Here is a 22,567-nt window from a genome sequence, read left to right on the forward strand (position 1 = left end):
ATAAGCTTGTATACATCACTGACAGAAGAGTAACAGGAGTCTGCATTCTTTACTGCAGCTTTGAGAATCCAGAAGCTCTTCAGATCCACCCAACCCTTGGTGAGTACAAAAAGGAGGGAAAGTATAATGAGCATTTAATGGTTATCAAAGAAATCAAGAGCAATTGAAGTCAAACGCTGGAAGTTGTCTCTACCAGATATCTAGAAGTGTCTTCCCCGGTCCCCAACCAGCATGGATCCATAAAGAGAATCACAGGTTGGAGACAATTCATCTTAGAGGAAGTTCTCTGCTCCTGCGTGCTTAAAGTTGTCAAACAGTTCATCAATAAATAACAGTTTTTCATAATTCTTTCGGGGCAAAGCAAAAAAAAAGAAAAGAAAAGAAAAGAAGCCCCACATTTATTTACATATGAAATGTGTTTTAATACAATAACTATGGACAAAATGGGTAATGTTCAAGAGTAGCAACACCTTCCCTTGATTTTTAAAAACAGAACATTTACTATGTCAAAGTCATGCAAGCATCTTTCTCTCTTAGCTATACATATTTACATACATTACATACATACACAGAATGTTTTTGATTTTTAAAAAAGTACAAAATTGGTAGAGGGAATACAGATGTGGGGCAAAAGCAAAAACAGAACAAAACGAAGGCCTTTTGAGAACCTTCGAGTGTGTAAGGGACAGCAGACAGTACCTTTTCCATCCTGGAATTCTTTTCCAGCAATAACGGGTGGAACCTGAAGTGTTGTTTCCTCCCCTCCCCGCCAAAAAAAGCACCAGAAGAGAGTAGAGAAGGTTTTGAGGAAATAAGAACCATATGGTTCTAAATCAATACGTTTGTGCCAGAAGAATATGGGTAAACAGCTACACAATGCAAAAGTGATGATCTGCTCCCTCGGTCCTTGTGCAACAAGGACGTCTGTTCCAAACCTTCACAATCTTTCAACAGCTTTGGTGTAAATGGTAATACTGACACGTACACACCTACGAGCACCTTAAATACAATTTCCCTCTCAGTTCAGAGACAGCTGAATGGGATTTCTCAGAGAAACGTTCTCCAGTACTGAAGAAACCATGGGGATCTCTTCCCTCAACAAAACCTTGTCTGAATATTTGATCTCTGAGAACATCCTGGCCAGACTCACCACTTGTTCTCCTTTTAATGTTTTGCGGTAGTCTCTGGTTGAGTGGACCTGGTTCAGAACTGACTTCTGTGGCAGCAGAATAACATCTACAAGATGTCTCTTAAATCTCTGTGGGAGACCAATGTCTACCATTGTCAAATATGCAAACAGAAGAAGAAAAGGCTTTAGTGTGAGAAACAGGGCTTCAGATCTTTGCTTCAGCTACTTTCACCTTTTATCTGTAGGCTGTTCGTACAGACTCATAACCAGCAGAATTAGAAACACCCATCTAGAAGAGTGACCTCAATTGGTCTAAATACTGTAGTCCACCACATAATGTACCATATTTAGCAACTGAATTCCTGCATGGGAACTGTCTAAAATGCAGGTTACACTTTTTTGGAAGGATTAGGCTAGCACTACATGCCCCGTGAGATCTGGAGCACAAAGTGGTAAAGGAGCTGATGTGCTGTAATGGTGGCAGAGCTGAGAAACCCCAGATACAAATCTAACCTTGGCTCTGAATTCATGTGTCCTTAGACAAGTTGCTGGCTATGACTCAATGCTCTCTCACCTCAGTGAGATAATAGGAATAACAACACTTATCTCTATCTAACAGGAATGCAAGAAATGTCAAGATAATATATGTGAAGCACTTGGAATAATCTAAAGCACTTTATAACTCCTAATATTACCTAGAATCTTAACCTATATGATGTATATGTATAACCTGTACACTGGAATGTTTTTTTTTTTTAGAATTTATATCATCTTTCCAAATTCAGAAGCCACCAGATGGCTAGAATTATTTATTGATTATTATTTATATAACACCTTTTACATTTCAAGTGCTTGATGGTTCTTACCATCTCTTTCTGTGATGCAATAGGATGCCTGCACCTCACAGTCCTAAGACTAACATTGATTTAACGTATATCCTGAAAAAAGTCATTTTTCTGAAATAGCAAACTTTTCATCCATCACCTTGGCAATCACACATCTTTCAGATTTCAGCAATTCCTTAAACTTGCATAAATCTCTACCTTGTTCATATATAATGGGAGACTCGACTGAGAGACCAAAAGAGCCAGTGCAGCTCTTGGATCACCTTCTTTTTAATTAGTGCCAGGCTGAAAATTTCTGCGGCAATTTTTTCCACTGTTTTCATCCATTTTGATGGAAAACAAACTGCTTTTGAAAGTAGGTGGAAAGTGGGATCCTTGTAGTCATCCGGGTCAAAGCACTTGGGTGAGATTCCCTGCCATCTTCTGCAACTGTTCTTACAGGTGTCTGCAGCTTCCCTTACTTCCCACACTTCCAATAAATGCCAAGGGGAGACATCTGGAGGAAATTCCTCCAGTGGGAAGTCAGGGAAACAGACGACTGGAGAAAAAACATCATGACAACTTCTGTCACCTTGCAATATTAATGCAAGCTCAAAACCACCACCAAAAGGAATGATAGAACAGCCTAAGAATAAAGCAGAAAAAGAGATGCAAGGGATGACACGTTCCGGAAACTGGAAGACGTTTTCAGACCGGGTTAGTTTTATCCAAAAGGTTAACCCCCATGGAAGCAACTACCCGGAATAACTCCAAATTCAAAGGTTGGTGGCAGTAACTTGAATGCCACCAAGGGATCAGAAGCAAGGCAGGGACATGTGAGGATCAAACATTCTGGGTAGCCTGGAATTATCTATACACATTCTTAAGTGGGCAAAAGGGCCGATTCAAACCAAAATAATACAACAAAAAAATCCCAAAAGCACACAAAAGGTTCACAAAATTGCAGAGTTCAGAAATACTAGGAAATAGTCTAGCCAACTGTTTTGTAAGACATCATCACTGATGTCCCCCGCCCCGCCCAAGCCAATACTTTAAGGCAGGGTTTCCCAAACAGTGAGATGTACCTCCTTTGGGCAGTGCAGACAGAGGCCAGGGGAGTGTGAAGAACCTTTTAGCTGAACATTGTTGCAATAAATCCACCTTTCCCGAAGTTTCACTGTATTGCTTTCATTGTTCATTTGTGTTCATTCAGATGTTTGGACTTTTAGGGGAGGTATGTACATTAAGATTACACTAAAGGGAGGTGTGATGGCAAAACGTTTAGGAACCCCGGCTTTAAAGAGATTACTTGGCCTTTGACTAGACTAAAATGAAGCACCAGAAGAACAAACATGGATTCATCTTACAAGCCCTTTACAGGATAAATTTGCCAAAGATCTGCCGTGAAGAAAAGCCCAGATGACAATTCTATGTTCTGAATTCTATGAAACCTGAAAATCTTGCTCATGCCCATGGTCCTCTGGGTTCTACGGTCTTAACATTCAGCGCTTCTCATGAGAGAAAGAAACTTGCTTTAAAATAACAAGACGTTTTAAGTAATGCATGATCTTGCAATTGTTAGTATTTCTGTAACTCACACAAACGTATATAGCACTACTCATTAAATCCTTCCTGTTTCCCATCCATGGCCAGCAGGACTCTCCAATCCTTCAGAGGGTCTGAGGGGCCAATGAGGGCCCAAGGGCAGCTACCATCCTTGCAGGAGAGATTTTCCATCATTACGATGCCCAATTATGAATGTGCTTTTCAGTAAACACTTGAATTAAATTTGTATGAGAGGGTCCATAGATCAGTGGCATTGCATGCAGAAGATCCCCAATTTAAATCTGTGGTATCTATGATTAAAAGAATGCTTGGCATCCTATAAAAACTGCTGCTGAAGCAGACTGACTTGACACATGACCTTCTTTCATCCCTCCATAACTGTAACTGGATTGACTGTAAGTACCACAAATCTAAAATAGTTAAGCTTATTCTGCATCTTATATAGCAGAAAAAGAAAAATTCAAAATACTGAAACACATCTTCAAGTGGCCTTTAAAAGGTTATGCAACATTCAGTGACGTTTCTCAGAGCACAGTAGAGGACTGCGAAGAAAGACAATGATTGAAATAACACATGGCACAATCCTCCAAGATTTTTCTTCTCTGCCAGCACCACTGAAAAAGACACTGCTTTGATTTAATCCCTTTTCATTCCACTGGAGCTCTTGCAAAGATTAGCCCTCATGGGCTGAATTTCCAGAATTTTCTCTCTATATAGAGAAATCCTCAAATTGAATAGATCTTCTAAAAACACCTGAAATATTTAAGCAAGAGGTTGTATTAAAATGACCCTTAATCCTCCCAGTCATAAGAATTAGGAAACGGGCTAATCATTTGGGGGTCCAACTGCAACTGATCATTCAGTCGCAACAAAAGTAGATATTTCATTTGACTTTTAAAAACCCTTCTCTTCCAATACTGCTCAGATACAATTCTTCTGACTTTTAATTCAGAAATACATGAGCTCCTTTCCAGCACAATCTTGGCAATATCAGACATTTCTGGTTAAGTGGAGTCCAAGGACATGTGAATGTACCCAGGGTTCATCTTTTCCTGTGTCAACATGACCCTAGTTTCCTGGAGGGGTGATGTTGGTGGGGAAGGAACTGTTTCACTGGGGTTCTTCTTCCAAGGGAGTATGAGAAAGAAACACAAGGGAATTTTTCCCATGCTGCTCACGTAATCTCAGAAAAGGATCACATCTGATGCAGCTTAATAAATCTAAAGTATTGCTCCAACTTTTAAGAATTCTGCTTTGAAACAAACCAGCTGTTAGAAAAGACATAAGCAAGAAAGACAGACAAAAAAGAAAAAATTCCCACTAAATACAAACATGTAACAAAGACTATAAAATTTCTTTGTTTAAATATATACAAATTCTTTTAGACTCAAATACTGCATTTTAATGCTGTCTTTCAGGGGAATGAATGAATGAATATCTATATACCTCTATAGTGATATGAGGCGAGGAAGATAAATTGGAATATAGAATAGAGCAGAATCTGTTGCAACAACCTGGGACAGAATTGTTAAATCTACGGTGTGGTAAATCTTTTATACCCCCCCCAAAGAAATTCAACCCATTCTGAAGTAGGAAGGCTGATTCTTTTTTTCTTTTTTCCTTTTGGAAGATGTTATGGGATGAAAGAAAGGAGCAGGTCATTTTTCAGCTGAACTCATCCGCTTGGATTTAATAAAGGCCATCCCATGTGTCCTCATGTGGGTGTTTAAGGCAGCTTCAGTTTCAAAGGTCTTTGCACACACTTTGCATTTCCTGTCGGATGTGGATCGATCAGTTGATTCCTCCTCATGACTGGGCTTGTTCTCCTGCTGACTGTCTTCTCCAGAGCCATTCTGTTTTGAAACAGGTTGAGGTTCCTTCAGCTTATGTACAATGAAGAGATGCCTAGACAAAGAGACATGGGATGTATAACAAAGACCACATTCCCTGCATTGATAGGAGGAACCATCAGATTTGTGCTGGGGAATATGTTCGTGGAACTGAAGCAGGTTCTCTGTTGTGAAGCCACAGACGGCGCATTTGTGAACTTTAAAAACATTGATTTTCAACTTCTTCAGCGGCTGAGTGATGGCCCCTCGAGGGGGCCTGAATTCCAGGACTGGCTCCTCTAATTTACGCTTTGGACTGGGAACCTGAAGAAGTTGAGAACAACATTAAACATGTCCATTAAAGAAACAAAGAACAACACTGCCAGTCACTTTCATATAGAGCTCTTGTAATTGAAATGAAGTTTGGGACAGACGAGAAGAAATCTTTCCTGCAATCTGTAGTATAATTTATATAAACCTTTGTGTGATATGAAGACGGTAACTACCATAAGGTGACTTTAAGAAGGGAGTCATAGGGGACTAGGAGGACTGGTATTTCAGCAATTATTAGCCATAATAATGTCTTCTTCTATCTTTACAAGGATAACAACAAATGGTACCAGACAAACAACAGAGTAGGCTAGAACCTTGTGCCCCATTTATAAGTTTCTAAAATAGGGATGTGCAACATTTTTTTCAGGCCAAGGGCCTGCTCTATCAGGACAAAAACAAATGGAAGGGGCCAGGACAAAAACTACATTTGATGTAATTTTAATTATATACTGTTCATACAATCATTTCTCATGGGCTTAATATTCTTTCTGTTCTGGCAGGTGAAAATTCAGTGGCAACTTTTTGAAAGAATTCTTGGGGCTATACCAAAAGCTTTGGAGTCAGCATATGGCTTCAGGTTGTACAGAGGTGGAACTGGACTTTGATGGACCTACAAGATGATCTTTTTAAACCTCAGGTGTCTGTACCTGGGGAGTAGACTTGGTAGACATCTGTTCCTAGCAAAGCTGGTTGTCAAAGCACAGCTTGCCTCTGGCCTGTTTCCAGAAAAAATTGAAACAGGCACCAAAGATGGCAAATGCAGTTATCTACCAGCTACTATCTAATATTTACTGAATAGAAAACCCTTCCCACCCGCAGACTGCATGATTCCAAGTTGCCCTTTAGCTTTCTGAACAATCTGAAAAAGGCATAAAGTTCCAAGGGGCAGGTTCTGTACTCGGTATATTGGACTTGAAGCCTTTTTATCCATGGGGGTTCTGTTCCAGGGTCAAATCACGAACAATGAAACTACAAATGAGACCTAAAGTGTATAGGAATTGAGAGGGTTGCTTCCAGAGCCTTTGGCCATCCTCTATCTTCCATAAAAGTTTCCTCCCATAGTGTTTGTCTGTGGAATGAATCTGTATTTCCCCCTCCTTCTTTTCATTCAGTCGCAGCAGAACTCACTGGGGGAGCCCAGCTATGAGGCTCCACGCGGCTTCCTTGAGGCGGCTGGAGTGACTTGCTTGGCTGGTGATGAAGGGAGTCACATCACTTATGCCACATGTCTGCACCGGCTTGTCTGCTCCTTGAAGCTTTTTTGCCATCTCAGCAGAGGAGCCTCTTGACTGCACCATTAGACACTATTCCTGCCCACTGGCTACGTGCGGCTTTGCACCATGCACTGGAGTGAGCCATGCGCAGCTGTCAAATGGCTTATCACTAAGACTGTGAAAGAGCTATGTGGCTTGCCCCAATGACTGCACAGTGTGGTGCTGTAAGTAGCCTGTGGGCCCCACAGCCATCCAGCGACACAACGGGGAGGCCCTTCATCAATGCCAGAAAAGAACTGAATGAAGCAGTGAAGCCAGTATCAGCCGAGTGGCACAAGCAGCTAAGCAATTCACTCTGAAGAAGGAGGCTGGCTGCCATGATACTTCCCGATGGTTGATCCAGGGAGATTTGTTGCGATTGAGAGGGAAGGAGGAGCAAATAAAGATACATTACAAAGGCAATTCTTAAAAAAAATTATGAATGCACAAAAGCCCATATGCCATTTCCGACAAGCATAAAGCAACCAAAAACAAGGCCCAAACTGCAAATTTGCAGAACTTTTTATCATACACTGAAAGTTGGTTTCTATTTATCAACTGCAGATATGGAAAACTGTGATGAGACCGCCAGTAACAAAGGCTGTTGAGTGTGTGCTTGAGGAATTGGTGTGTACTGGGCCCTTTCCTCCATCCATTCAGAAATATGGCAAAGTCAACTCTCGTGAGCTCTGCTGTTTCACAGAATTCTTCAGATCTTATCTAGAGACTCTTATTCACCCAGTGCACTCCCTTGATGCCTATGCTAATAACATATCAAAATTCTCACACAACATGAACAGGGCAGAGTGCAGAAGATACAAACAAGCTTGCTGGGAGATTCTAGCAGGTGCAGCTATTGCATATCACTATTCAGAAGAATGGTATACCCTACCAAGTGCACAGCTTCAGGACATGGAGCAGTGGAGGAGGAAGAGGACACCCATCCTGCCAGCCAGACCAGCAAAATCAAGCCTGGTGAGCAACAGGGGACACATATCACAGCCAGATCACCCTCAAATCATTCACATTATAAAGGGATTCCCTAGATTGGCTTGGCAGAAGTTCAAGAGCAGCCATGGTTCAGTTTTCAGCACATAACGGCATATATGAAGGACTCAATTCACAATGACTATTAGACACAATGTGCTAGTCTAAGGCCTATGAGAGCCAAGCCAGCTTCTGCAGAAATATTAGGATAGCTGGACCAACATCCTGATCTGGCTTGAGGCAAATCCATATGGGATATGGGATGAGATTTCTATGATTCGCTCCCAATCCAGCCTTACAGTATAACCACCAACCTGACCTACTTGACACACCTCAGCCTGCCTCTTAAGACAGAGACGGAATCTCTAGTTCTATAATGTCCGCAGGTCTGGCTGAAAAAACCAGTGCAAGTAAATCAAAGGACATAATCATGGCATAAAAACTGTACTATGCCCTCAAATAGACTACAGAATGGATAGTTTCATCTTTAGGTGCTTCCTTCCTATTACTGCCCCCAAAACTAAATAACCCATCCTTTCCAGATATGATCTGTTGCAAGGGCCCAAAATTTCAGTGAGTTGGTATTCCAATTATTTTTAATAAAGAAAAGGAACAGTGAAATTCACAGAGGGTGGATGTAGAGATTAAAAAATAAAATAAAATAAAAGCCAAAATGGTGGTCATGACAGAGTGATCAAAGCCTCATCCTTTTTTCATGCATGCAACAATGATGCATGCAAGGGGTGGAGCTGTGATTGCACTGCTATGACCAATGTTTTGATTTTTGACCTCCTATGGATGCTGCTAACAAAGGGGGAAAAAGACCTGCTTCTACAGAAACATGATACACATGATGCATCATGAGATACACGGTATCTCACCTTTGTGTCTTCCTTGACTGTACTTTCTCCCATGTTGGTTGATTCTGCCATTTCTTTCACATCAGGTTCTTTAATGCCGTGCATCAGCTGAATATGTTTTTCTAGCATTAATCGCTTAGTAAAAGTTCTTCTGGAATCTGGGCAGTGCCTGAAGAAAACACAGAGCAGACTATGAACAGATAGGTTCAAATGTGTGGTGTGATCCAAATTATACTCAAAAATTAACAGGCAATATATACCTAACCAAGATGCGTGGAAGGTGAAAGCTCTCCTTCCCCAAGTCTTCTAGGTAACCCTACTAGACAAAGATCTGATGGACCCACTGAAGTAGCACCATACAAACAACACACACAAGGATTCTTCAATGACATTGCAAACCTGAAGACCTATGACAAATCTTTAACTGTTGCCAGGCCCTTTACTATGTGGTACTGCTAAATATTTGTATGTTTAGGTGAACAAAAACTTTCAAAAGCAGAACTTACGAGCAGGTGTAAACTTTCCTGATTCCTTTGTGCTTGATACGATTGTGACGGCAAAGACTGTGTGATGAACTGAATGATTTGTCGCATTGTCGACAAGGATGTTTCTTCATTTGCTTTAATGAAAGGAAATAAAACATTGAAGAAGGAGCAGATACATTTAAATTTCAACAGAGGGATTCAGACTGGAACCTTAAGGAGAGCATTCTGAACACCACTGGCTCTTGGAAACAATTTGGCAATGCTTGTCCGAACCAGTTTCAAAGCAGTCAGCTGTGTGCAGACTTAAATTCTGCAGACTTAAAGCGGAACTGCTGAAAGAAACAGGACTGAAGTTAGTCATGTCTATAGTCAACCCCACCATGTCCACTAGAGGGAGATGCACACAGATAATTATTTTTGGAAAAACGATGAGAATAACTTCTCCCTTACCTATAATAACCTAATAGATACACCAGCACAAGGGGTATGTGGGTGTGTAGGGAAACTGAGAAACCTCCTTATATGCTCAATTCCAACTGCTTCCCCCAAGCCCATAGAAGTCAAGGAGAGGTGACATTAACTAGACCAGATGGCAAAGAGCAGAGAAATGAACATATAAACACAAAAACCCAGCTGTTAAATGCAGGCCAACACAGGGATCCTTCCATCCATCTTTTTTTCATTCTTTGTCCTCAAATCTTCCACCAGACTGGTTTGCCCCAGATTCCTGTTACCAATTCTCTTAGGCTTATAGGGTTGTACAGTGCTTTGGATTCAAAAATAGACTTCAAAACATGTGGAATGCTTATGTACACTTTCTCTGTAACTCCCTGAAACAGCTGCATCCTTTTCCAGGTCCCACCCTCTGCAGCTGTAGGGGTGAAAAGGAAGCTGAAAACCAGAAAAAGTGCAATCAGACTTCTGTGATGTGGCCTATTCCAATACAGCTTTATTCTAATCTTCCTGTAGAGTCAGTTTCCGGATCTGATCTAGCTTGTATGGCTAACCGTCCATGAGACTTCGGTCAAGTTCTAGCATAGGCGGTCAATTAAGCAATGTAAATCTGGAGGTCTGTGATTTAACACTGAGTCCTGACTGGGGGAGCCAGACAGCAATGCAATCCTGTGAAAACACATGCAAGGTTTAAGAAGGTGCTGAAAGGTACTACATGTGTACCCATAGGGAGCTCAAAGCATCTACCATCAAATCTGAAACACTGCACAGTCCTGCTATAGACTCCTTCCCTAGGATACATACTGTATACACAAGTCCAAGGCAAATAAGGCTTGAAGATTTGCCTAATTCACTAAGGGGACTGACCTGTTGAAGGGCATCCACTTTCTGCCCAGTTCCCAGAAGCATCTAAATGACTGCTGTTACAACAACAAGAAACAGCCTTCACCAACCTGGTACTAGTTGAAGATCTTGAAGTGTTTGACTCCCAGATATCTGGAGTATGCCTTGATGAATTCCCCTGAACTGGGGACAGAACTCTGAGGTCAGCTATTTGACCTAACTTTGGGTCCACCCAGCCCACCATCTTCTCTCTCCCAAGCTCAGTGTTGAGATAGGGTCCTAATTCATGACAATATCCTTATTTTTGATAAAAACTGACTGATGATAAGAGCTTTCTCCATGACTACAGAAGGCAGGGAATGGCTACTTCCCTCAACTTCCTCTCCACAGAAAAAGGACTGCATTTGTCTAAGACAGTGTTTCTCAACCTTGGCGACTTGAAGATGTGTGGACTTCAACTCCCAGAATTCCCCAGCTGGCTGGCTAAGGAATTCTGGGAGTTGAAGCCCATGCATCTTCAAGTTGCCACGGTTGAGAAACCCTGGTCTAAGAAGAAAGAGGCGGAGAAGAAAGAAGCCTGAAGAACAAGAAGTCTGGGTGTTGGGTTCAGTTCAGAGTGGGGCTTTCACTCCTTAAAATCTTGCTCACTGAGATAAACTGGCTCTACAGGGGCAACCCAATCCATGGGCAGATAACATTCTCAGCCCTGTTTCAGATTACACCTCCTTACATCTGTCCTAGGGATGGATCTTCCATTGATGCCATTCCTTGATTCACAACAGGCAGTTTCCAGGACCTGAAGCAACCTGAAAGCTGCAACATCAGTTCTTTCAACAAGGCACTTGCAAGCAGAGCACCACACAACTGAAGATTGGAAAGCACAAGCTCAACACCCCAAAATCCACATCTTCTACAGCCAGTGGGGTGTGGTAGTTAAGGTGCTGGAGTATAATCTGGGGGCAAGGATCCAGGTTCAAATCCACCCTCAGCCACAGAAGCTCAATGGGTGACTTTGGGCAAGTTCCCTCTCCCATCTCAACCTACCCCCAGGATTGTTTTTGTGAGAAATGGAGGGAGTGCTACATATGCTGCCTGAGCTCCCAAGGGAAGGCAGAATATAAATCTCACTAGCAAATAAACAAACAAAAACACACACCTTTAGCCATCTGCCCTCAGATGTGCTACCCTTTGCACCCACAGCTTTGGAAAGAAACTACATCAGCATTTTATTACGCCAGCTTACTTCAACTAATCATCCTGGGGAGTTGTTGGGACAGCAATTCTCATAATACCCTGTCCTGACCAGCAAGGGTGCATTGGCTCAGGATGATGAGAGCAGCAGTCCAAGGCATCTGGAGTTTGAAGAAGGTCTCACCTAGCAGCCCAGATCTGCACGAATCTGCTTCTGTTTCTACCAACAGCTTGGAGCCAATTTCATTTTCACAAGATTTCCCACAGGTCATCTGCTGCTTTCTTCCTCCCATACCTCCTCAACCCTCTCAGACAGCAAAACTGACATGATTTTTATTAGGTTTACTCCTGCCTAGGGGTTTGCATTGAGTGTCAGACATAAAAAGTTATGAGTCCATTCCCCCCTGCTGCTTTCTTGGTGAATGTTAGGGTGGGAGAGGGAAAGGGGAAAATAATGTGCTACTCCTGTTCAGCATTTGAGTCATGCCATTTTCCAGATGTATTTGCTGTATATCCAGCCTTTCTACCACCTCCCATGACCTTCTTCCAGCACTCAGCAAATATTCCCTGATCCTTGCACACACTTAGTTCACCCGAGGCTTGACAATGGACAGGGTGGGCTTATATTTCTGTAGATGGAAAGGAACGTCCAGTTTTAATTCTTCCTATTGTATCTTGGAATCTCTCACCCCCCACAGTCTAATGGACAGACAACTGAGAAAACGTTACACATGCAGAGAGGGGTGTGTATAAGCTTACAGACAGGGATGTATGCTAGTTCTTTATGCACAAAGCGTGAGCGTCCATAGGGGCCAATATGAAATGAGTACAGGTAGTCCTCACTTACCAACCACTTGTTCAGTAACCGTTTGAAGTTATGATGGCGCTGAATGTGGAGACTTATTACTGGTCCCCAAACTGCAGCCGTTGCAGGGTCCCTGCAGTCACATGATTGCAGTTCAGGTGCTTGGTAACTGGCACACAATTATGATGGTCGCAGCATCCTGCGGTCACAATTTGCAACCTTAACCGCTGGCTTCCGACAAGTCAGGTCAGTGGGGAAGTCAGCAGGAAATCACAAGTTGTGGTTATGTGACATCATGCTTAACAACCGCGTGTGATTCACTTAATGACTGCAACTGGAACTGCCGAAGTAAGTCAGCACGGACATGTGATATTTCACTTTACAGCTGCAATGCTTAGTGACAGAGTTCCCAGTCCCAATTACTGTCATTAACTGAGGACTACCTGTATTGTGATGTAAGCCTTTCCCCTTTCATACATGCATTGGGCTGTTGCATGCAGGTACACAAGGGGTGGAACTTGGGTTTTGATGTTTATAAAACCCCTGGACTCTGATGATGCCTCTGGGGCAGACAGATGTATGAATTGATCCAGTGGATGAAGCTGTTATGTGCAGCTGTTTTACTGTGCGAAGGGAATAGACCTGCATTCTCAATTACCAATATGTGACATCAACAAAGGCGTACAGTGGCTTTAGTTCATTAATAGAACAGGGGTCAGTTTTAATCACTAACTGAGTGCCCTCTGGATGTTGTTTTGACTTTAACTCTTCTTTTTGTTTCTTTCATATTTAATGTTTTAAATAATTTGTAGACCACCCAGTACTGCGTGGCATACCTATTTTATTAATAATAATGAATAATGAAAAAATAAGCCTTCCCCCTGGATGGCCCTGACACTGGCCTTCCGTAAGGCTGTGAAGACCTGACTTTTCCTTCAGGTGTTAGGGCCAGGATATTACTAAAGCCCAATTTATGTGCTTAGTGTTGTGAATTCTTGTAAGATGCCTTGATTATTGCATTATGATAATTTTCAATTATTCTGTATTTTGTTTTGTTTATGTTGGTTTTATAAATTGGTTTTTGTACTGTTTGTTACCCAGAGCAACAGAGTAACAGTACACCGAGTAACAGTACACAGAGTTATTTGTGTAAGATGGGCGGCTATATGAATAACAAAGGTATATAAATATAAATAAATAAAGGCATATCTGCAAAATCCCACTTAGCATGCTGGTGAGGCAGTCTGTAATTTAATGCAATTTAATGCAATTTAATGTAATGGAACTTGTAGCCTCAGACTCTCAAAAGTTGGGAAAAACTGATTGACTGGAGTTTTGTTTCAGAAGCTAATTTATTCCTTGTATGTTACACTAATAAGGAATGCAAGAGAAAAATGCACAGGCAATCTTTTTTAACAAGCATAATTAGTTTCCTTTACTGAATGGTATGTTTTCACAGTTTCATTAATATTGCCAAAAGAGACATGTTCTGAGGTTCTGGCAACACACAGGTGTAATCAATACATTCAACAGATAATTCAGTGCAGAAACAGACAGCTACTAAGAATAAAATATTTCAGCAGTCAACAGGCTCAGCACCAACTTCAAAGCAGCTTGACTCTAACGTTCACACACAACATGAACAACCCCCGGCCACCCACTCACCAGTCAAGAGACTCACTGTGTTGTGTGCTGGCATCAAACAACACAAGATGGCCGGATCTATCATGCAGCAATCTTTTTTTTTTAGTTCTTACAGCTGCTACAAAGGAAGTTGTACTTGTCTCTTCACTTCCTGTCTTTTCATGTTTCTTTCCCCACCAAAGGAGGGGATATTTTAAAATCCAGTGGTATGACTGTGGTCAGCACTCCTCAGACATACCACCACTCAGGAGGGGCTTTTCTACTCCTATCTGGCCAAGGGGAGAGGGTGAAACAGAGGAGGCAGATGGGAGTTCCCAAAGGACCCATTTTTGTTGGGCTCGCAGTGAAAAGAGCCAATTCATATTCAGATAAGCCATTTCTAGGACATGGAAAGATTTAGTTGATTGGAAGGAATTCATTTAGTCCAAACAAGGCCAGAGATTTTGGGTTAAATCTCACCCTTTCTGGATTAGGTAAATCTGTGCAGACTGGAGTTTTCACATGATGCATGTACCCTGCCCCATGACTCTGTTAAGTATATCATGCAAATAGAGCTAACATATATAAGGATGCTAGAGCAACAACTTACTTTTCCATGCTCTTTCCTCATGTGGGATATGTAAACATCTCTCTGAGTAAACAGCCGATCACATTCCCAGCACGTCCAGCCAGGATTAGATACTTTTTTGGGCTCTGCTTTCTTCACAGAGGAGGGGGAATTCTTCTCTGCCTTTTCGGTCCCATTGATGGATTTCGAGTCCTCTTTATTGTGACTGACTGAGTTCTGGATAGTAGGCTTTGTACTTAATGGCAAATTAATACCTAGGTTTGGTGGTCCTTCCACACTTTTCAACGTCCCATGCATAGACTAAGGAAGGAAGGAAGGAAGGAAGGAAGGAAGGAAGGAAGGAAGGAAGGAAGGAAGGAAGGAAGGAAGGAAGGCAGGCAGGCAATTAGATTATATCTGCTATTTACAGGGAATGGAATATTCAAGATTCAAATGGCTTTTTATTATTTGTATGCAAACAGTTGCCTGTTTTATCAATCTCATGTGAGAGCACATGAGCACATGACACTTTGTGAGAGAAAACTGAAATCTTACACATGTTTTGGTATCTTTGCATGAGATTTTCTAATATCATGGTATAAGATCATCAAAATCATAACATGAAATAATCTCTGAGATGTCAAGCCATTTGTAGTTTTGAAGCTGGAGGCATCCAGGGCTTCAAAAGACTGCAAATTTCAATACTGTTCTGGACCACTGGATTAGTGGTTGACATGGTAATAAAGAGGGACACTCATCCTTTTTATCTGAATGCACTGCTAAACTCAGGTGCTTGCTCATCTTATAAGCACAGGATACCTCCCACCTTCTATCATCTACTCTTGGTAGCTTCCTTATTATTAATTATCATTCCACTATTGTTTTATGCAATAATTTTGCTTCCAAGTAAAATCAGATGACATGTACCTTGATATGATCCATCATGAGTTGCTTCTGTGCATACAAAAGTGAGCAATCTGGACACTTGAAGACAGAGACTTTCTGGTTTTCAATGTGCTGGTCAAAGTGACGATACAGCAATGGCTGCAGGGTAAACACTGTGTCGCACATGGAACATTTGTATATTATTCTAAAAACCAAAGAGAGTTGAAGAAGTAATGACTGCCCATTGCAGTCCTTTAGTTCATAGAATGACTACATGAAAATGTTACTTGCAACAAAAATAGACACATTCAAGACTGTATATTTTTTTCCCTCAAATCAATGTATTGCAATTTATTCAGATACATTTCTCCAAGTAAAAGATACTTACAGAATACTTGGACATGACTCTGAGTAGGCAAGCTTGTTACATTAGGATTCACAGTGTCAGAAAATCACTTTACTTCCAGATATGGAGAATTATATGGAGGAGGAGTGGAACCCTATCTTTCAGTCCTGCCTCAATATGGATCCTATCTTCTATATGTTAGCTCCATAGATTCACAGCTGTACCCAGACAGACATTCCTTACAGGCCTTTCAACTAATATTTGAAGATCAGGAACATATCTGGAAAGGCACAGTGATATTGGGCATGGGGCTGACAAGTTTGGTCCACTCTCTGCATTATAAATTCACTCTATAGAAGGCTTCTATGACATTGGAAGAGCCTCAGTGTAGATCGCCAGAGGCAACAAGGTACAAATTGTTTTGCTATTAATCAGGAGGTGTTATCAGCCATTTACCATTCAGGTTGATACAGATATTTTGCCTGAAACAACTTTTGAAGCAGGCATTCTTCCTCAGGTAAAACATCTGAGGAATGTCAAGAGCTACCAAAAATATTCTGATAGTACCAGTGAACATTCTCACGGCTCCTTTTCCAATCTCTAGGTCCTTTTTTTTTTTTTTTAATGAAGGAACACTTGAAGTTGGTCACACTATTTAAAGTAGTCCGGCTTCTCTGAAAAAATGATGTGAATTTCTCTGAATTTTCTGTTAAAGTCAACATAAATATCAATATTTTTACTACAACATAAATTTTCATAAACATGGGTGACCAATGACAGAGGAACTAGGTGCCACAACTCAATCTCTCAACCTTCTAAAGAGCTGCAGAAATCATCTGGTGATGCTGTGACCAGATGGAAGGGACATGGCCAAAATGAAAAAGTGAATGAGATAAAATTAGGTAATTAGAAACTTGAATTAGACAATCCTTAAGGTTTCTTCCAACTCCACAATTCTATGGTTCTATGGTCTTTTAGGATCACAGCAAGTGATAATCACGTTTTACCAACATGCCCAACATTGTTCTTTATTTTCAAAGTCTAAAACACAAGTCTAAGTGATAAACCAGAATAGTAGAGGCTGTTCATGAAGAAAAAGTGGGACTGCTTAAGGTAACAACATCCTAAAATTTACCCTATATAGGCTTGGATGAGGGGAGAGGAGGAGAGATAGCAATCATGGCTAAAACAGTTTTTGCAAAAATTGCAGCTTATGCACAGAGAGAATTGGTAGAAATGTTCATCACTCTTACAAAAGAGGCAGAGTGAATTTCAAAGAGATGCGTGCTAACAGAAATTAAAACAACAGACAGGGCGTCATCTGAATCCTCCTTATTCTTACTAACATAAACTCTCTTCATTCCTGGCTATGTTTGCACCACAAACTAGCCAACCACATTTCAGTGTAAGATGATGGATGAGCCAAAACAGTGTAGTAATTCTATCGTTTATCATCGTGCAGACGCTGAAAACAGGTCATTGAACAAATGTTTAAGTTAACCATAGACATTTCCCATTCACTCTTCACTCTGTCATTTTGAAATTCCTCAGCAACTTCTAATTGAAACAATGGATTCTAGATACCCAAAATTTTGCCATCACTTTAAAACTTCTCTGCCCTCCGTTGATATGTTATAAAGGCTATAACTTCTTTTGCTGACAGAAATATAGGTTTCCTCTTTCACACTCAGGATCCATAGCTCAGGGGGTTTTATCTCCATTATTACTAGCTTTCAATATCTTTGTTAGCATTTAATTCACTTTATTTGAGCAGGAACTGGTATCCAGGATTTCAGGGGCATCTGTGGGATAGTACTGGTGGTAAAAACAATCAAGATGATAGCTGCCACTCTGTGATTGAAGGCACACCTGTTTTTTATGTGTTTTGCACTAAAAAGGCACAGCTTCAATTGTGTAGTCGTGGCCACTACTTTGACTTTTTGACATCCCCCCCAGCAGATGCCCCTACAGGACTTGATCTAAAAATTACAGTAAATCCTGCCCATGCAGAGGGAATAAAGAACCATGTTAGATTCAAACCCACATCCAAGAAATATGCACACTCATGTTCTGATTTCACTACATCAATCTCTGACTCTGAACTATGCACATTTTAAAAAAATATGAGGGATGTGCCAAAAGCTTCACGCACAAACTCTTTTGCACATCTAACAATCGATTTCAGGTGGTTTGTGTCCAAATTGAAACATCTCTGCTTGATGTTGGCTATGGAATGAAATGGAGCTGTTTTGTTCGGCTTATGGACCAAAATATGGTTCTGCCAGGCAGAGGTATTTTGGGGAAGGAGGTAGAGAAGATTGGAGGATGGCAGAGTGGTAGGATATGCCATACTGAAACACTGGCAGCTGATGGGAGGGAGTGAAAGGAAGATCCTGGGAAGATGAGGGAGAGAAAGCCCTATGGGGTTTGCCACACTAGAAACTGCCAGGGAGAGAAGAGACGGGGTGATGCAGCGTCCTCTTGCCTTATTTGCTCTGTCAAATGTCTCCGGGATCCTTGCAGATTTTGTTTCAGCCAAAACGAAAAGTGAACAGAACAGGTTTTGTTTCTACTGAACTGCAGCCCATCAGGAAGGGTTCAGCGGAACTCCCTGTTTTGGGTTTGAAGCAAAATACATAGCATTTGGGGTTGCATGGATCTCAACTTTTCTGGCTCACACCATCCATTTTCCTCTCTGTCTTCTAGCCAACCAAGCTCTTTTCTTCAGGTGGGTACAAGCCAAGACTCCAAAGGATGTCATTTGTCTTCCAGGCACAGCAGTTTCCTGCTCTTTTGTTGCCACCTGTTTAATTTGGGATTATCTTTCTCTCTGGTCCACTGATTTGGGCAAAACAGGATTTCCCTCTTTCCGCCTACTCTCCAATTACAACTCCGCTAACAGCTAAGCCATCGATGGGGAATAAGGGCAAACACTCCATAAATGATTCAGCAGGATATAAAAAATGGTACATTTAAAGTTAACTCCCGGACAAAATAGCATGATGGAAACATAAACCAGTATGCCAAAGCCAAACCTCAATTTTAAAAGGCCATCCATACACAACTGAAAGGTAAGTAACAACTCTGGTTTAACAGAGACTCCCCCAAAATAACCACTCATATGCATTTCCCTGAGCCAAACTCTCTTAGTGCAGTTCCCAAAAGTTGTTTTTCCATTCAAAATAATTTCCTCCCTCCCATTAGTAGCATCAAAATAGAGGGGCAAAAAGTTTCCAATTCAGAACATTTTGAGCTTGAAATGGATTGTTCCAACCTCACAGGAAGAGCCTATTTTCAACCTGACATGCTTTACACATATTTCACACATCTTATATTAAAACTGCATTGTCTAAAAGGCACAGCACGTGCCCTCCAGCTCTAGCAATTCAAATTGCTAAGTGCTTTTGCCTTTTCCTGCTTCTCAAATGGCATATGAAAAACAAAAGCCCTATCATAATATATAGGATATATTTCGTAGGAGAGTAAGCACAGTATGCCATTTCAGCTTTAATAATTTCTGCAATTTGACAAAAATGACACTTACTTAGGCTCCCCTATTTTGATTCCAGGATGTTGTGTATAGGCGTGGGAATGTGTGCTGGGTGCCGATTTGAACGCCATTGGGCAAATAGGACACTTGTAGAAGACTTCACAATGAGAACCTTGGATATGGGACTTGAGTGCAGCCACGTCGGAATATACCACGTTGCAGTGAACACAGCTGTAAGAAAGATATGGGGTTGGAGCCTTCCAGGATGTATTGGCCAATATCTTCTCCAGGACAGAGTGGTGAACGATAATGCAGAAGTTTCCTGCACACAATTCTAACTGGACACAGAATATTATTCAAACAGAAACCGAAAAGAAAGCATGCTAAATTCTCCAATAAGCACTGGAAAAGGTTCTTATTGTAGCTGGAAGAAAAATAACAGGTGATGGAGTAGGCCAAGAGTTTTTACCTTCCTACATAATAGGCCACCATGAACCTCAGATCTGCATACAGAAAAATTCTGGAAGTGAAATAAATTTGCAATAAAATAATAATAATTTTAAAAAGATCCACAATCGCCTTTCCAGCAATACAGAAGAGGACAACTAGTCCAAGGTGTCTGCTCTTCGGCAGCTATATTACATGGGAGAAATTCCCCAGCATCCCTTGTGCAGGATGTACTGTAGGGACATAGCTAGGTGAGCAAGGCCACGTGTGATCACAGGCTTGCTCACAGAATCCACAGCAGCAAGGAAAATGCACATCTCAGGTTTCCTGGAGGCCTCTGATGACATGTTTGTTTTAAATATTCCTATGTTGGCTTTATACCTGGCAGCAGGGCGCAGCTAATAAAAAAAGATTACAACTTAATAACTATAATATTGAAAATAAATATAGTAGAATTTAAAAGAAAAAAAAAGATGAGAGAGTGCAACTTTTCTTCCATGCTAGGAAAGTGCTTTTCAAAATTTTGAGCTATTCACACATCATATTAAACTATGGGTTAGATTTAAATTATGCAAACCTTGTAGGCCCCCCGCCCCTTGGGGTGCAGTATGAAGATAATGGAAGCATCACCATATTTTATGAACCCTAAATGGTGATCAAGTGAAAACAAACCAGCTTTCATAGACTACATTTTGAACCAGACTGTGTTTCTTGGCAAGATCAGCCCATCTTATATATGGAGGGTATGCTGAAGGTTTACTCCATCCTGTGTAAAGTGAGGAGGTGAAGATCTGTTGATATGCCTTCTCAGTGCTTCCTCCTACATCGGTGTTTTTCAAACTTGGCACCTTTAAGATGTGTGGACTTTTACTCCCAGAATTCCTCAGCCAGCATGTCCACACATCTTAAAGTTGCCTTGTTTGAAAAACACTGCCCTACACACTGAAATACTTTGCCTCCTGAGATGCAGAAGGCCCCTATCTTTTGGCTTTAAGATGGAATCAAATGCCAAAAATTTCCACAGGGCATTTGGGCAGTGATGGTAGATGAATTGGGATACTTTAGTTCAGTTGGAGAACTGTTATGCTTTACCATTATTTCTTGTGTTTGATTGTAAATCTCCTCAAATCTAAAGGAGTATTTAAAATGCTGTATAGTTGTATATTTGTATAAATGTAGATGACGTAGGGAATGGCCTTGAAGGATGGGAGGAAGAGCTGTTACCAAGGCTATGGTCAGATAAGTAGGGCTTGAACCTGTTCCAAGAAACTAACTTGAGTAAGCATCTCCAAAAATCACACTACAGCCAGAACCACCATTTAACAAGCATAGACAAAAGTTGTAAGTACAGCTTGGTCCTCTATGAGACAGCAGTTAGGCTGATCTAGAAGGTAAAAAACATTTTCTAATGAGAAAAATTTTCTACCACTATGTCCCCACCCCTTTAATCAATAAGATAATTAAGATATTGAAAAAGGAGGGGAATTCTTCCTTTCCAGTCCTAACAAAGTGTGATTTTTGTATATATTTGAATAGCTTTGAATCATCATCATCATCATCATCATCATCATCATCATCATCATCATACTAACCGGAATCCAACTCTTCTTGTGTAATGCAGGCAGTTCTTTGTGACATGAGTTTGGAAGTGGACTGATCTGCAAATGGCCCCACATTCAGGACATGTATATGGAGATTTATGCTGATGAATCCTCTGATGTGATGCAAAACTGCACAAATTTGGAAGCAACATCTGGCAGATACCGCAGGTCTTCTACAGAACCAAAAAAAGGGGACAATCAGCCATTGAACCTAGGCACAAATACTCTACAGAGTTGGTTATGACCTACAACAAACTTTAAAAATGAAATCACAGTATGAAATACCGTCATTGAGAAATCAATTTAAAATAATAACAATACAATGGCCATTATCTACAATCACTTATAATTGACTCTTTGTCCTTTTACACATCTAGATTAAGAACTTGTCCATTACAATCAGTAAGGTACAAGTGTTTATTCATCACTGTCTTCACTTCTTACCCTTTCCTCTTCTACCCTCTTCTCTTCCATTAAGATGAAATTAGATTATAAATTCCTTGGAGCAGATCTCCCTTCTTTTGTTTAAATTGCCTCCCTTTGATTGCAACCAGTGAAGTGGTGCCCACCTTCTCTCTGGGCATTTGGTTCCATTGCTGAACAGTTCTTATTGTCAGGAAGTTTTTTCTAACCTTCAGTCAGAATCTGCCTTCTTCTAAGGTAAATTCATTATTCTGCATCCTACACTGTGGAACTACAGAAAACCTTTCTTGACCTTCTTCTAGACGACATTCTTTCAGAACGGTCCTATCATTTCCCTCCTTAGTTATCTTTTCTCAAAACAAAACCTACTCAGCTCCTTGAATGTCTCTTCATAGAATTTAGTTTCTAGTCATCCTCAGGTCCCTTTCCCAAACCTGTTTAAGTTTGTCTGAATCCTTCTCAAAGGGTGGTGTTTACCAAAGCAGAATATTTTAAAAATGACATTTCTAGTAACACAGCCTAAAACTGAATTTGCATTTTTTGCAGCAGTATCACACTGTGTAATGGGCTGAGAATAACTTTGGGAGACAGGAGGAAGAGCTGCAGCCTAGACAACAGTCAGACAA

The 22,567-nt window shown here is 40.9% G+C and overlaps 1 protein-coding gene across 6 annotated transcripts in view; it reads right to left on the reverse strand.

The window, feature by feature from the left end:
- Positions 1 to 4,116: 4,116 nt before the first annotated feature.
- ZNF532 (zinc finger protein 532) overlaps positions 4,117 to 22,567 on the reverse strand; it is a 52,089-nt gene continuing 33,638 nt past the window's right edge. For 5 of the 6 annotated variants that reach the window (XM_088152963.1, XM_088152959.1, XM_007421707.4 and 2 more), the window contains exons 3-9: positions 21,510 to 21,691; positions 19,525 to 19,701; positions 15,677 to 15,839; positions 14,792 to 15,070; positions 9,288 to 9,400; positions 8,803 to 8,950; positions 4,117 to 5,672 (exon numbers count right to left, since the gene is read on the reverse strand). In XM_088152963.1, coding sequence (XP_088009089.1) covers positions 5,178 to 5,672; positions 8,803 to 8,950; positions 9,288 to 9,400; positions 14,792 to 15,070; positions 15,677 to 15,839; positions 19,525 to 19,701; positions 21,510 to 21,691 — 1,557 coding nt within the window. In that variant the 3' untranslated portion in view covers positions 4,117 to 5,177. The remainder of the gene's footprint in view (positions 5,673 to 8,802; positions 8,951 to 9,287; positions 9,401 to 14,791; positions 15,071 to 15,676; positions 15,840 to 19,524; positions 19,702 to 21,509; positions 21,692 to 22,567) is intronic. The other variant, XM_088152962.1, reaches the window with a different exon arrangement.

The sequence above is a fragment of the Python bivittatus genome, unplaced genomic scaffold (assembly GCF_059951505.1).
Source record: "Python bivittatus isolate LINGU-HERP-01145 unplaced genomic scaffold, Pbiv_v1 ctg000570_np1212, whole genome shotgun sequence".
Lineage (NCBI taxonomy): Eukaryota > Metazoa > Chordata > Lepidosauria > Squamata > Pythonidae > Python > Python bivittatus.